Source organism: Myotis nattereri (assembly GCF_964212035.1).
Source record: "Myotis nattereri genome assembly, chromosome: 3".
In the NCBI taxonomy this organism is placed as follows: domain Eukaryota; kingdom Metazoa; phylum Chordata; class Mammalia; order Chiroptera; family Vespertilionidae; genus Myotis; species Myotis nattereri.
In genome coordinates, this window is record NC_138077.1 from 188,960,516 (window position 1) to 188,973,824 (window position 13,309).

At 50.9% G+C, this 13,309-nt stretch overlaps 1 protein-coding gene across 1 annotated transcript in view; it reads right to left on the reverse strand.

Moving 5' to 3' along the window:
• ZSWIM5 (zinc finger SWIM-type containing 5) overlaps positions 1-11,920 on the reverse strand; it is a gene marked incomplete at its 5' end in the record, with an annotated part of 103,845 nt that extends 91,925 nt beyond the window's left edge. Inside the window, one exon of the mRNA XM_081085836.1 lies at positions 11,332-11,920. Within this exon, the coding sequence (XP_080941962.1) occupies positions 11,332-11,920 (589 nt within the window). The remainder of the gene's footprint in view (positions 1-11,331) is intronic.
• Between the last annotated feature and the right edge of the window lie 1,389 nt (positions 11,921-13,309).

Sequence of the window (13,309 nt, forward strand, 5' to 3'; positions counted from 1 at the left end):
GGGGGCAGCGCCCAAACCCCCTGATCGCCCTGCGGCTCTGTGTGTGACAGGGGGCAGGGCCACAACCTCCCTATCCGCCCTGCTCAGTTCGTGACAGGGGAAGGTGCCCCAACCCCCTGATCGGCCCTGCTCTGTGCCCGATAGGAGGGAGCTCCCCAACCCCCTGATCGCCCTGCGGCTCTGTGTGTGACAGGCTGTGGTGCCCCAACCCCCTGATCGGCCCTGCTCTGTGACAGGGTGTGGCGCCCCAACCCCTCCTCCCCCCACGGGCACTGCTCTGTGTGTGCCGGGGTACAGCCATAACCTCCCCATCGGCCCTGCCCTGAGTGTGACAGGGTGCGGCGCCCCAACCCCCTGATCCGCCCTGCTCTGTGTGTGACAGGGGGCGGTGCCCCAACTCCCCTATCAGCCGTACTCTGTGAGTGACAGGGGGGAGCTCCTCAACCCCCTGATCGGCCCTGCTCTGTGTGTGATGGGGGGAGCTCCTCAACCGCCTGATCGGCCCTGCTCTGTGTGTGACAGGGGGAGCTCCCCAACCCCCTGATGGGCCCTGCTCTGTGCGTGACAGGGGGGAGCTCCTGAACCCCCTGATCGACCCTGCTCTGTGCATGACAGGGGGTGGCACCGCAACCTCCCCATCGACCCTGCCTTGAGTGTGACAGGGTACGGAGCCCCAACCCCCCTGATGGGCCCTGCTCTGTGAGTGACAGGGGGCAGCGCCCCAACCCCCTGATTGGCCCTGCTCTGTGTGTGACAGGGGGTGGCGCCGCAACCTCCCCATCGACCCTGTCTTGAGTGTGACAGGGGGCGGTGCCCCAACCCCCAATCGGCCCTACCCTGAGCATGACTGAGGGAGGCATCGTAACCTCCCGATCTGCCCTGCTCTGTGCATGACAGGTGGCGGTGCCCCAACTCCCCAATCAGCCCTGTTCTGAGCCCAACCAGGGGCTGCACCTAGGGACTGGGCCTGCCCTCTGCCACCCGGGAGCAGGCCTAAGCCAGCAGGGCGTTATCTCCCGAGGGGGTCCCAGACTGCGAAAGGGCACAGGCCGGGCTGAGGGACCCCCCTCCCCCCCCGAGAGCACAAATTTTTGTGCACTGGGCCTCTAATATATATGTATTCCTAATATGCAAATAGACCAAATAACAGAACAACCAAATAACCAGTCGCTATGACAGGTGCTGACCACCAGAGGAGCGCGTGGAACATGGCGGGCATAAGCAGCAGGAGGCAGAGCACGGAACATGGCGGGCATTGGCTGCAGCAGGATGGTGGAGCAGGTGAATGGGGGTGCCAGACCAAGGTGGGGCGCTGGTCACTGTCATCAGGGTGAGCCTCTGGTGGTTACTGAAAATTTTTTGCTCCCATGCGCCACGGTCCCGCCCATTGCTCACACCTGCTGCTGGCACTGGCCCCACTTGCACCTGCTGCCGGCGCCCAGCACTGGCCCCGATCGCCCCTTTGGGCTTCTCCACCTCCCCCTGCTCCTGAGGGGTGATCAGGGCAGCAGCCGCTGCTCCCACCCACTGACAGCACTAGCCCTGCTCACACCCACTGCTGGTGCCAGTCTCAATCGCTCCACACTGTCAGCGGGTGCGAGTGGGGCCGGCGGCGGCAGCACATGGGAGCCATGGAGGCAGGAGCAGGGCTGCTGGCAGACAGGAGACCAGGGCCACAGCGGGAGGGGTTGGGCAGAGTCATGGAGGGTGGGCCGAGACCCGCCTCTGTGCCCATCATAGCCTCACAGCCCACAGTTCCTTTCAAGGTGCACAAATTTGTACACTGGGCCCCTAGTATAATATTTGCCTTTTTGTGTCTGGCTTACTTCACTTAACATAAAGTCTTCAAGGTTCATCCATGTTGTAGCATGTATCAGGATTTCCTTCCTTTTTCAGGGTGAATAATATTCCATTGTATATATATATACACCAAATTTCATTTATCTGTAATGGATACCTAGGTTGTTCTGGCTGTTGTGACTAAAGCTGCTATCAACATGGGAGTACAAATATCTGTTAGAGTTCCTACTTTCAACTGTTTTAGTTATATAATGAGAAATGAAATTGCTGGATCATATGTCAATTTTATGCTTAATTTTTTGAGGAACTGCCATACCATTTTCCACAGCAGCAGCACCATTTTATATAGCTACTAGTGATGCACGAGGATTACAATTTCTCCATATCCTCACTAACAGTTGTTATTTTGTATTTTTTATAATAGTCATCTTAATTAATGGGTATGAAGTGGTATCCCATTGTGGTTTTGAGTTGCATTTCCCTAATTATGAATGATGTTAGGCATCTTTGCATTTGCTTATTATCCATTTGCTTATCTTCTTTGTAGAAGTATTTATTTAAATCCTTTGCCCATTTTGGGGGGGGGGGGCATTTTTAATCACATAGTTTTTTGTTGTTGAGTTCTAAGAGTTCTTTATATAGTCTGGACATCAATCCCTTGTCAGACATGTTGTTTTGAGTAGCTAATAAGATATTCATTTAGAAATATCTAGCAGGCAAATATACATGCTGATCTTGCATTCCAGAGGGAGAAACAATGATGCAGACTTAACAGTCATATTATTTGCACAGTAACATTTATAAGTGTTTTCACATATATTAATTTATTTAGAATCTCACAAAAATCCTGACACTTTTACAGATGAGAAATTAAAGCAGATCTCCTGACCCCAAATTCCAATATAAGATTATTTGGAAGTGTATCAGGGATTCAAAGGGAAAATGATGGCCAAGCTGATAGAGTCCTAAACCCCACTCCAACACCCAAAACAGCTGAAATTTTTTTACTGAAAAACTGGAATACCATTTAGGATTTCATTTGAAAATGAACAGAATTGCTTTAAACAAAATTTAAACCACTACATTATATGATGCTACTTTATGTTCATAAATTGAACATAAAGTAATTGAAGCTATAGAAATAAATGAGGTTGGTAACTTAGAAAGCTTGGGCAAGAAGGTACATCTTACTTTTGTGGGTAAGAGAAGATAGAAGAAAGGTAGAAAGAAAACCAAAATTGTGAAGTAAACCAAATATCTAGGAAGTATTTCAAGAGGAAAGTGCAGTAGACTACAGAAAATTCTATACAGAGGTTATGAAGGATGAGGACTAGAAAAAGGATACTGTGTTTGGCAATTATTAGGTCACTGGTGACCTTTACAAAATCAATTTTAACATAGCCAATGAGAGTACAAGTCAGATTGAAACTCTATTACCTTCATAATACAGAAGTTGCGAAGAAGGTTGAAGAAGGTAACAAACACATAATACACTCAACCATTTTGGTATAATAATAGAAAATATTTACATAGTACCTAATAAGTGCTAAGCACTGTCCTAAATACATTACATTTATCCTCAAAACTACCATTGGTACCATCATTCTGTCCATTTATAGTTGAGGAAACAGACATAGTAAGGATCTGAGACTACCTGCTGCACAGTCCCTGCATGTATGTGACTGATTATGTTATACTACTAGAGGGCTGATGCACGAAATTCATGCGGGGGGTGGGGGGAATCCCTCAGCCCAACCTGCACCCTCTCGCAGTCTGGGACCACTCGGGGATGTCTGACTGCCAGCTTAGGCCCGATCTCGGGGGGATCGGGCCTAAGCTGGCAGTCAGACATCCCTCTCACAGTCCGGGGCTCTCACAGTTCAGGACCCCTTGCTCCTTACTGCCCACCTGCAACGGAGGCGGGAGAGGCTCCGACCACTGCTGCTATGCTCGCCAGCCGTGAGCCCGGCTTCTGGCTGCACGGCGCTCCCCCTGGGGGAGCACGACCACCAGGGGGAGCTCCTGCATTGAGCGTTTGCCCCTCGTGGTCAGTGAGCATCATAGCGACCGGTCTTCTGCTGTTTGGTTGATTTGCATACTAGGGTTTTCTCATATAGGATATTATATTAGTGATAATATATATGGTAGATATATGCAAATATATATAATACAGATTACAATCTATCCTATATAATAAAAGCCTAATATGCAAATTGTCCGACCAGGAGTTCAACCACTCGCTATGATGTGCGCTGACCACCTGGGGGCGGCGTGGAACATGGCGGGCGTCAGTGACATGGCACTGGCAGTGGGTGGTAGTGAAAGCGCTGCTGGCCCCGATGGGCCCCAACGAGAGCAGGACCACAGCAGGATAGTGGAGCAGGTGAGTGGGCGGCACCAGGCCAAGGCGGGTGCGAGCGGGGGCCCGATCGCTCCACTGATCATCCTGCAGATGGCGACCAGCGGTGGCAGTGAGGGATGGGGCTGCTGCCCAGCTCCCAGGTGCTGAGGTAGCCGGGTAGTGGGCCTGGCCCCGACCAATCGCCCCTCAGACGGAGACCAGTGGCAGTGGCCTGGCCCCAATCAATTGCCCTGCAGGCAGGATGGTGGAGCAGGTAAGGGGGTGGTGCCAGGCTACAGCAGGGTGCCAGGTGGGGCTGCAGGGCTGTGAGGCTGGGGGCACAAGCTGGGGCCCGAATCCCAAAGGCCACCTCAAGGAACCCCACCCATGCACGAATTCGTGCACTGGGCCTCTAGTATACATATAAAAGCCTAAGCAACCATTCGACCATTCTCTATGACATGCACTGACCACCAGGGGGCAGATGCTTAACATACAGGCATGGAAACATGGAACAGACTGATGAATCTCAGAGAGAAGGGGAGAGGGGGGAAGGCAGGAAGAGATTAACCAAAGATCTTATATGCATACTAGAGGCCTGGTGCATGGATTTGTGTACCGGTGGGGTCACTCGGCCTGGCCTGCAGGGATTAGGCGGAAACTGGCAGTACGACATCCCCTAAGGGGTCCCGATTGTAAGAGGGTACAGGGCCTCCAGTAATATAATATTGAGTGAGAGTAAAGATTAACAACATTACTTTTTAACCACAGGAAACCATAACATGGAGAAGGATTTTATATTGCTACATCAGTGTATGTTGATGAAGCTTGTCAGTCATGTCAGTTTGTCAGGTGTTGATAGATCTAAGCAAAATAAAAACAGGCTGGCTTTTCCTGAATGTATTAATTCTTCAGGCTTCCCAATAAAATCATGAATGAATAGGAAAAATGTATATATTTCTTTGAAAAGACACAAACCTCCTTTAAGTTTTAGCAAACAAAGGGAAATTATTAATTTAAAATATGATGGACAGGAAAAGGGTCCACATTTTAAAATTATTAGTAAATTATAGTTTTCCCATTCTTGTACCATCTTCAGACTTCTGAATTAATATTTCCCAATGTTTATACTATTGCTATTTCCATGGGCTTCTTAAACAGTTTAAAAATGCAGATGCTTAGAGCATCTGAACTTTATTACCTTCATAATACTAAGAGATCATCAGACTCTAAGTAAGCGGTTCTCAACTTGTGGGTCGCAACCCCTTTGGCGGTCGAACAACCCTTTCACACGGATCGCCTAAGACCATCCTGCATATCAGATATTTACATTACGATTCATAACAGTAGCAACATTACAGTTATGAAGTAGCAACGAAAATAATTTTATGGTTGGGTCACAACATGAGGAACTGTATTTAAAGGGCCAGAAGGTTGAGAACCACTGCTCTAAGTCTATTCACACAGCTTCAAAATTACAGATGTCTATGAAAAGACTAATTTACAACTGTTCCCTTTAAAAAGGAACAATAAAAACAAAACAAAAGGAATAATACCTCTGATTCAACACTGTTATGTAAAAGAAATGTATCCTTTGAGCTTAACAACCTATATAGTTCTCTCATTTGTTTACATCAAGCTGGGAAAGTTTTCATTCTGATTAAAAAATCTGATGTTTTCTACAGAGTACTTGCTTTTCAGTCAGTCCATGAGTCCCATTACCACATTCCATGTGAAAAATAATCACAAGTGCCTTAGCCAGTTTGGCTCAGTTGATACAGCATGGCCTGCTGGCTGAAGGGTCCTGGGTTCAATTCCGGTCAAGGGCACATGCCTGGGTTGTGGGCTCGATCCCCAGCAGGAGGCGTGCAGGAGGCAGCGGATCAATGATTCTCATCATTGATGTTTCAATCTCTCTCCCTCTCCCTTCCTCTCTGAAAAAAAAAAAAATTTATTTTTTAAGTAATGACAAGTTACTGAATTTAATATACCTCCTTTTTGAAAAAGTTTTTTTTTTTTTTGAAAAAGTTTTTATTGTCTAATTCATTTTCCTTCAAAATTTTTGTTTTGTGTTTGCCATTTTTTTTTATTTTTAAGATTTACTTATTTGTTTTTATTGTAAGGTCTTTCTGTTTTCTTTATTTAAACCCTTTTAGGAATCTTTTCTTTTAAAAAATGTTGTTATAGAAATACCCTTTCTCCCCTTCCTTCCTAAAGCATCAGTCTTCACTAACTTCCCAATTCTGAGGTTATAACTATGGCTTGGAAATAGTAAGGAAATATGTAGAATTTTTAATTAGCACCACTCATTAGTAATTAAATTGAGTCTGAAGTGAAGTTATAAACTGAAGAACATGATAACTATTCTGTTTTCTAAATTACTTTCTCACTCATCTTTTGGCAATCCTATCCTATCTAATAAAAGAGAAACATGGTAATTGGCATATGACCGCTACCCTTCCCATTAGCTAATCAGGGCAATATGCAAATTAACTGTCAGCCAAGATGGCGGCCGGCAGCCAGGCAGCTTGAAACTAACATGAGGCTTGCTTGCTTCAGTGACGGAAGACTCCAATATTCCCCGCCTGCTGCTGCAGGCCTCTGAGCTGCAAGCAACTATGTAACAAACATAGAAGCTAAACAAAACCCCAGAAACCTGCCGGGCTTCAGCCAGCAGGATCGCAACATTGTAAGCAAAGGCCAGAAACCTACTTTCAGCAGCGAAGGCCTAAGAGCTGGAGCCAAGCCTCAAAGCTAAAGCTGGCCCAGAATAAAAAAGAAAAAAAAAGAAAAAAAGGAGCAGTTGGGAGCTTCAGTCACCCCCAGCCTGAAAACAGCCCTCAGCTCCTCACCCAGACTGGCCACGCACCCCAGTGGGGACCCCCATCCTGAAGGATGTGTGACCAGCTGCAAACAGCCATCATCCCCTCACCCAGGCTGGCCAGGCACCCCAGTGGGGACCCCCACCCTGATCCAGGACACCCTTCAGGGCAAACCAGCCGGCACCCACCCATGCACCAGGCCTCTACCCTATATAGTAAAAGGGTAATATGCCTCCCAGCACCGGGATCAGCGGAGCCGCGAGGCCTCCTGGCACCGGGATCAGCGTGACAGGGGGCAGCGCCCAAACCCCCTGATCGACCCTGCTCTGTGTGTGACAGGGTGCGGCGCCCCAACCCGCCCCCCCCATGGGCCCTGCTCTGTGTGTGATGGGGTAGAGCCATAACCTCCCCATTGGCCCTGCCCTGAGTGTGAGAGTGGCGGCACCCCAACCCCCTGATCGGCCCTGCTCTGTGGGTGATAGAGGGCGGCGCCCCAACCCCCTAATGGGCCCTGCTCTGTGCATGACAGGGGGCTGCGCCCCAACCCCCTGATTGGCCCTGCTCTGTGCATGACAGGGTACAGAGCCCCAACCCCCCTGATGGGCCCTGCTCTGTGAGTGACAGGGGGAAATGCCCCAACCCCCTGATTGGCCCTGCTCTGTGCATGATGGGGTTGCGCCTCAACCTCCCCATCGACCCTGCCTTGAGTGTGACAGGGGATGGTGCCCCAACCCCCCAATCGGCCCTACCCTGAGCGTGACTGAGGGTGGAATCACAACCTCCCAATCGCCCTGCTCTGTATATGACAGGGGGCGGTGCCCCAACTCCTCAATCGGCCCTGCTCTGAGCCCGACCAGGGGCTGCACCTAGGGATTGGGCCTGCCCTCTGCCACCCGGGAGCAGGCCTAAGCCAGCAGGTCGTTATCTCCCGATGGGTCCCAGACTGCGAGAGGACACAGGCCGGGTTGAGGGGCCCCCCTTCCCCCCCAAGTGCACAAATTTTTGTGCACCGGGCCTCTAGTCCTGTATAATAAAAGCCTAATATGCAAATTGTCCCCTAGACTGGGAGTTCAACTGCTCACTATGACATGCACTGACCACCAGAGGGCGGCACAAAACATGGCGGGCATCGGTGATGCAGCACTGGCAGCAGGCTGCAGTGCGAGTGGGGCCTGATAGCCCTGCAGACGGTGACCAGCAGTGGCAGTGGGGGGCAGGGCCGCTACCTGGCTCCCAGGCACTGTGGGAGCCAGAGGGGGAGGGGGTGGCCAGCCCCGACCCATCGCCCCGCAGACAGCAACCAGCAGGCCGACAGACCCTGATCGCTAGATGGGGGCTGGGCCCCAGGCTGGGACAGGAACTGGGGGTGGGTGGCAGCAACCAACCTCCCACAGCTCACGGGCGAGGGGCTGCAACCTCTCACCCACTATCTGGGGGCAGCGGTGACGGGGATGGAGGTTTAGTGAGAATGTGGGGTGTCTGCCAAGCTCCCTCTCACTTCCCCTGCTACCCTCTCCCGAGACGCCAGGGCTTGCATGCCACCGAAGCCCTGGGCTCAGGTGCCGGGCACCCATGAGGAGCCCACCCAGCACCTGCACGGCCTCTTCTGAGTGAGCCGGGCTGCAGCCGGGACTGCAGGGGCCAGTCGGGCTCCTTATGTGTTTGTGGAGGAGCTGGTCTGCGAGGCTAGCCGGGAGAGAGGGTGCTATCCACTCAGCTTCCATGTAGCACCAGTGGGTGGCCCAGAGGCCCACGCTAAGTCCCGGCCCGCGGCATCCGACGGCACTCACCACCTCTCCGCGTGGGAACTCGGGAACCATGACTCAGGCAGAGGGGGCATGCAGGGGTCCAGGGGCCCAGATGCGGCCCAGGGCCCAGAGGTCAGCTGGGACCTGCTCTTCCACACCAGATGCTCACGCTTTGATCACCGGCCAGGCCTAGGGACTACACCCATGCATGAATTTCATGCACCAGGCCTCTAGTACTTTTATAAAATCTATCTTCTAGATTAAGTCACATACATTTTAAATTTAAAAGATGAGGGATAAGTCCCTAATTTTACATATTAAAAGATGGTTCATACCTGATACAGAACTCATAAGGATACAGAATGGCATATCCTTTCTTCCACATTCATTAGCATAAATTAAGGTCAGAAGAATAAAGATTACATAGCTCAGGGTTTTCAAATAGTATTACATACCTAAAAGTGATTAATTCATTCTTCTACCTGCCTTCGTCTATGAAATCCAAAATCTTATGTGTCTTTTCTCTGGTCCCCAAAACTCTCATACAAAACCTCATTACCCCTAATAAGCATGTTATCATATTATAAAAGAGAAATATCTGATTTAAACATGACCTGGATTACCCACAAAATCTGATTTCATTTAGAACTTAACATTATAGTCACTTTCAAAATATACCTCTTTAAAACTTTTCCTCTACCTCATTTGTCCCCTCAAGTTGGAAAATTCTTTCAAATCCATCTCTTACTATAAAATGACCACTTAAATTGACACATTTCAATTTAAAATATTGTAAACAAGAATCTTAAAAGTTAACTGATCTAAGAAAAAAGTTTACAGACTAATAGAGAAATGCCTATATTCATGTTCATGTTTCAGTATTTCAGTGTTAAAGCTATACATCTTAATTATCTATTACTCAATTCATTCTTTCAAAAATACACACAAAATAAAAAAGAAAGAAAAAAAAGAAGAAAAAATACACACAAATATACAAAGGACTAGTCTTTTTCAAATAAAACTTCCTCAATCCACTGTCACTATATTCAGACACAGGATAAATTTACATTTCACATTTGCAAAACAAATTGTGGAATACTGTTGTTTTAAAAAGAAACACAGGATTCAGTGATTCTCAATAACCAGAAATAGATTACTTTATATGAAACACCACAATGTACTACTCTTCAAAAAAAAAAGAAAAAGAAAAATCAAATATGTTAATTTTACCCGTGCAGAAGAGATCTAGATGTTTGGAGTTTATGTGTGTTCCTGTGCTTAATTCTAAAAACAACCTCTCGCCCTAACCGGTTTGGCTCAGTGGATAGGGCCTCAGCCTGCGGACTGAAAGGTCTCAGGTTCGATTCCGGTCAAGGGCATGTACCTTGGTTGCGGGCACATCCCTAGTAGGGGGTGTGCAGGAGTCAGCTGATCAATGTTTCTCTCTCATCGATGTTCCCAACTCTCTATCCCTCTCCCTTCCTCTCTGTGAAAAATCAATAAGATATATTTAAAAAAATAAAAATAAAAACAACCTCTCTCCAACTCTTTTCAAAAATCAATATTTTTTTAATAAATATGAGCATATATCGTACAATAAAATGCATTAAGATAATGTGCACTTCCAGAATGCTTTAATAATCCAAATAGAAAAAAAAAAATCAGTGCTTTAATTTTCCACATAGCAAGTCAATGTTAAACAATGTCATTTTCCCCCTTTCTTCCTAACCATTCCAGAAATCAGAACTACTGTATTTTTATATTTAATAAGATTAACAAACTGACTAGAAGCGCCGAAGGAGTAAAAAAGACAACAACAACAAAAAACAAATCATTTTTCATTTTCCCACAAACAAAAAGCAAATAGGAAGATTTGTTAAATGAGACGCATCTGAAAAACCCAACGTGACCAGCTTTTGATTCACCCCAATGTGACAAGGGAGACGGACCCCGCCCCCACTCCGGATGGTGCTGCGCTTTTCTCCTTGGGTGGGGGGTGCAGAGAAGCGAAGCTGTCACAGTTCCATCTTCGCTTATTGTTAAGTCCGCAGCCTCGACTCCCAGGTATTTGGTCCAGGAGGAAAAAATATTAAAGCAAGAACACTGAAATTGCCTGAAATGCGCTGTATTTTGTTGATTCCCCTCCCCCGCGAATGTTAAAGTTAATTATACCCAGCTTCAATCTGCTAAGCCTACAGACCTGCCTCTGACAGCCTGTCCCTCAAACAGTCCCTATTACGACCACTTGCTCCAGATCCACTAACAATTCCCTCCTCGCTAAGCTTAAATTAGAAAAGAACGCATTCCAGAAATTATTACATCCCAAAAGGCATTCCTCCCCGTCCTTTCTGCCTTTGGTGTGGGTGTAGAATGGAAGAGTAAAAGAGACCTATTCGCTCTTCAAAGGAAACGAAACCGGGATGGCGGGCCGGTGCGGGGCGAGCGCAGCGGCGGACCTGACCGAAAAGCCTAGAAAAGTTTGGGTGCGGGTCGTCCGTTCCCGGGCGGGGAGGGAGCAGAAGTTGGGCGAAAGCCGCGGGCCCGGGCCGGGGCTCGGGCGAGGAGAAGGCACCTGCGGAGGAAGAGGCCGGGACCAGACACCATCCCGGCGAGCACCTACCGACTTGCAGCACGTTCTCCACGGAGCCGCTGTCCAGCAGCCGGATGCCCCGGCGGAACGGCAGCCCCTCGCCGGCGGCTCCGGCCGCAGCGCCGAGTCCGGGGGACGTGCCGGCCGCGGCGGCCCCGGAGGCGGAGCCGGCCGGAGCGGCGGCCCCGGGGGGTGGCGGCGGCCCCTCCTCAGCCGGCGAAGCCCCCGCGGCGCCGCCGCCCGCCGCGCCGGCGCCGGGGCCGCCGCGGTGCTGGAAGCTGGAGTACATGCAGATCTCCCGCTCGTTCCGCGGGAAGGACCAGTAGACGATGCGGCGCTGCACGGGCTCCGGGATCCGCTCGAAGCGCTCCTCCACCCGCTCGTACGCCCACTTTTCCGCCACCGTCTTGGCGGCGCAGTCCAGCAAGGACTCGGGCTGCAGGTGGGGGCGGGCCCCGGGGGGCAGGCCGCCGCCGCCGCCGCCCCCCGCCCCGCCACCGGCCGTCCCGGGCGACCCGCGAGGGTGGTGAGCCCGCGGGCTGGGCCAGGAGCACAGGCGCTTGGCCGGAGAGACGGGCGGCGGCGAGAGCAGCTCCTCTCGCTCCCCTCCTTCCGCCATTGCTGGGGACTGACTGACTGACTGAGGCGGCCGCGGCGGCACCGACTGCGGCGGAGACCCCGGCCACGGCCACGCGCCCCGCGCAAGCGCCCAGCTGCGACGCCGGGCCGGGGGGAGGGCGGGGCGAGCGAACCCGCGGGCCGGCCGGCCCGAGTGGGCTGCCGGGGCCGGGCCGGGCCGGGGCGCGCCGCCGCGAGGGCCGACGGGGGCGGCCTGAAGCCTCGGGCAGCGGCGCGCGCTGTCCGGCCGCCGCGGGCGCGAGGAGGGGCGGGAGCGAGCGCGGGCGACGGCGCGCGCCAGGCGCAGACGGCCCGGAGCGCGCGCCGAGCGCTCGCGTGGGGCGGACGGCCACCGAGGGGCGGGGAGCGCCGGGCACCCTCGCCCGTTCGCACCCCAACCCAGCCGCCGCCCGGCCGGGGAGGGGGGCGCCGTGTGGCCAAAGGCAGATGGTCGGGCCGCGAGGCGTCCGAGGAGCCGCCCCCGTGAAGTTCAAGGCTGGCGGGCGCGGGAAGAAAGAAAACTCCGAAGCAGGCGTCGGTGGTAGCGGCAGGAGACTGTCCGCCGAGCGGGGGATCGGGCAGAGAGCGGCCGGAACAGACAGGGAAACCTCGCCAAGTCCAGCGATGAACCTCTCCTCACCCCAGCGATGCAGCACCCGGCCGGCGGCCCTCCGGAGCCGGGACCGGGCGCCGAGAGCTCCCCGCCGCGGCGGCTGCACCCGCGCGGAGCTCCGGGGGGTTAGCAGCTCGCATCCCAGGAAACAAAAACACTGTGTGTGGCTTTTGATAGAATTCTCAGATCCCCTGCCCCCGGTCTAAATTGGGTCTTCCGTTTTTTTCTTACTCAGCTCAGCCGTCTACACCTTCATATTATTTATCACAAGTTGTACACGCATTTTTACATATTTGTATAATGTCAGGCTGCCCACCTGACTATCAACTCCATCGGAGCGAGGACCTCTTTTTCTATTTTAGTCGATTCCTTCACTATAATGTATCCTCTGCCCTGCAGGGGTTTTTCTTGGAATTGCATTACATTTATAGATTAATTTGGGGGCAACGACAATCTTTATAAATGAGTCTTCATAAATATAGTATATCTCTTCATTTATATTAGGTCTTATGGATCAATCTTTTTAGATCTAAATATCTTGTTAACATTTATTTTGTGTTCCTAGTGATTGCTAGATCTTTTCCAAAATACCATTAAACAAGAAACAATCTGGCCCTGGCCAAATGGCTCAGTTGGTTGGAGCATCATCCATGTTCCATCCCCAGTCAGGGCACAAGTTGGGGTGAACCAATGAATGCAGGAGTGGATGGATCTGCCAATCAATGTTTTTCTCTCTCCCTCTCTCTTTAAAAAAATAAATAAAAGAATAAACAAGAA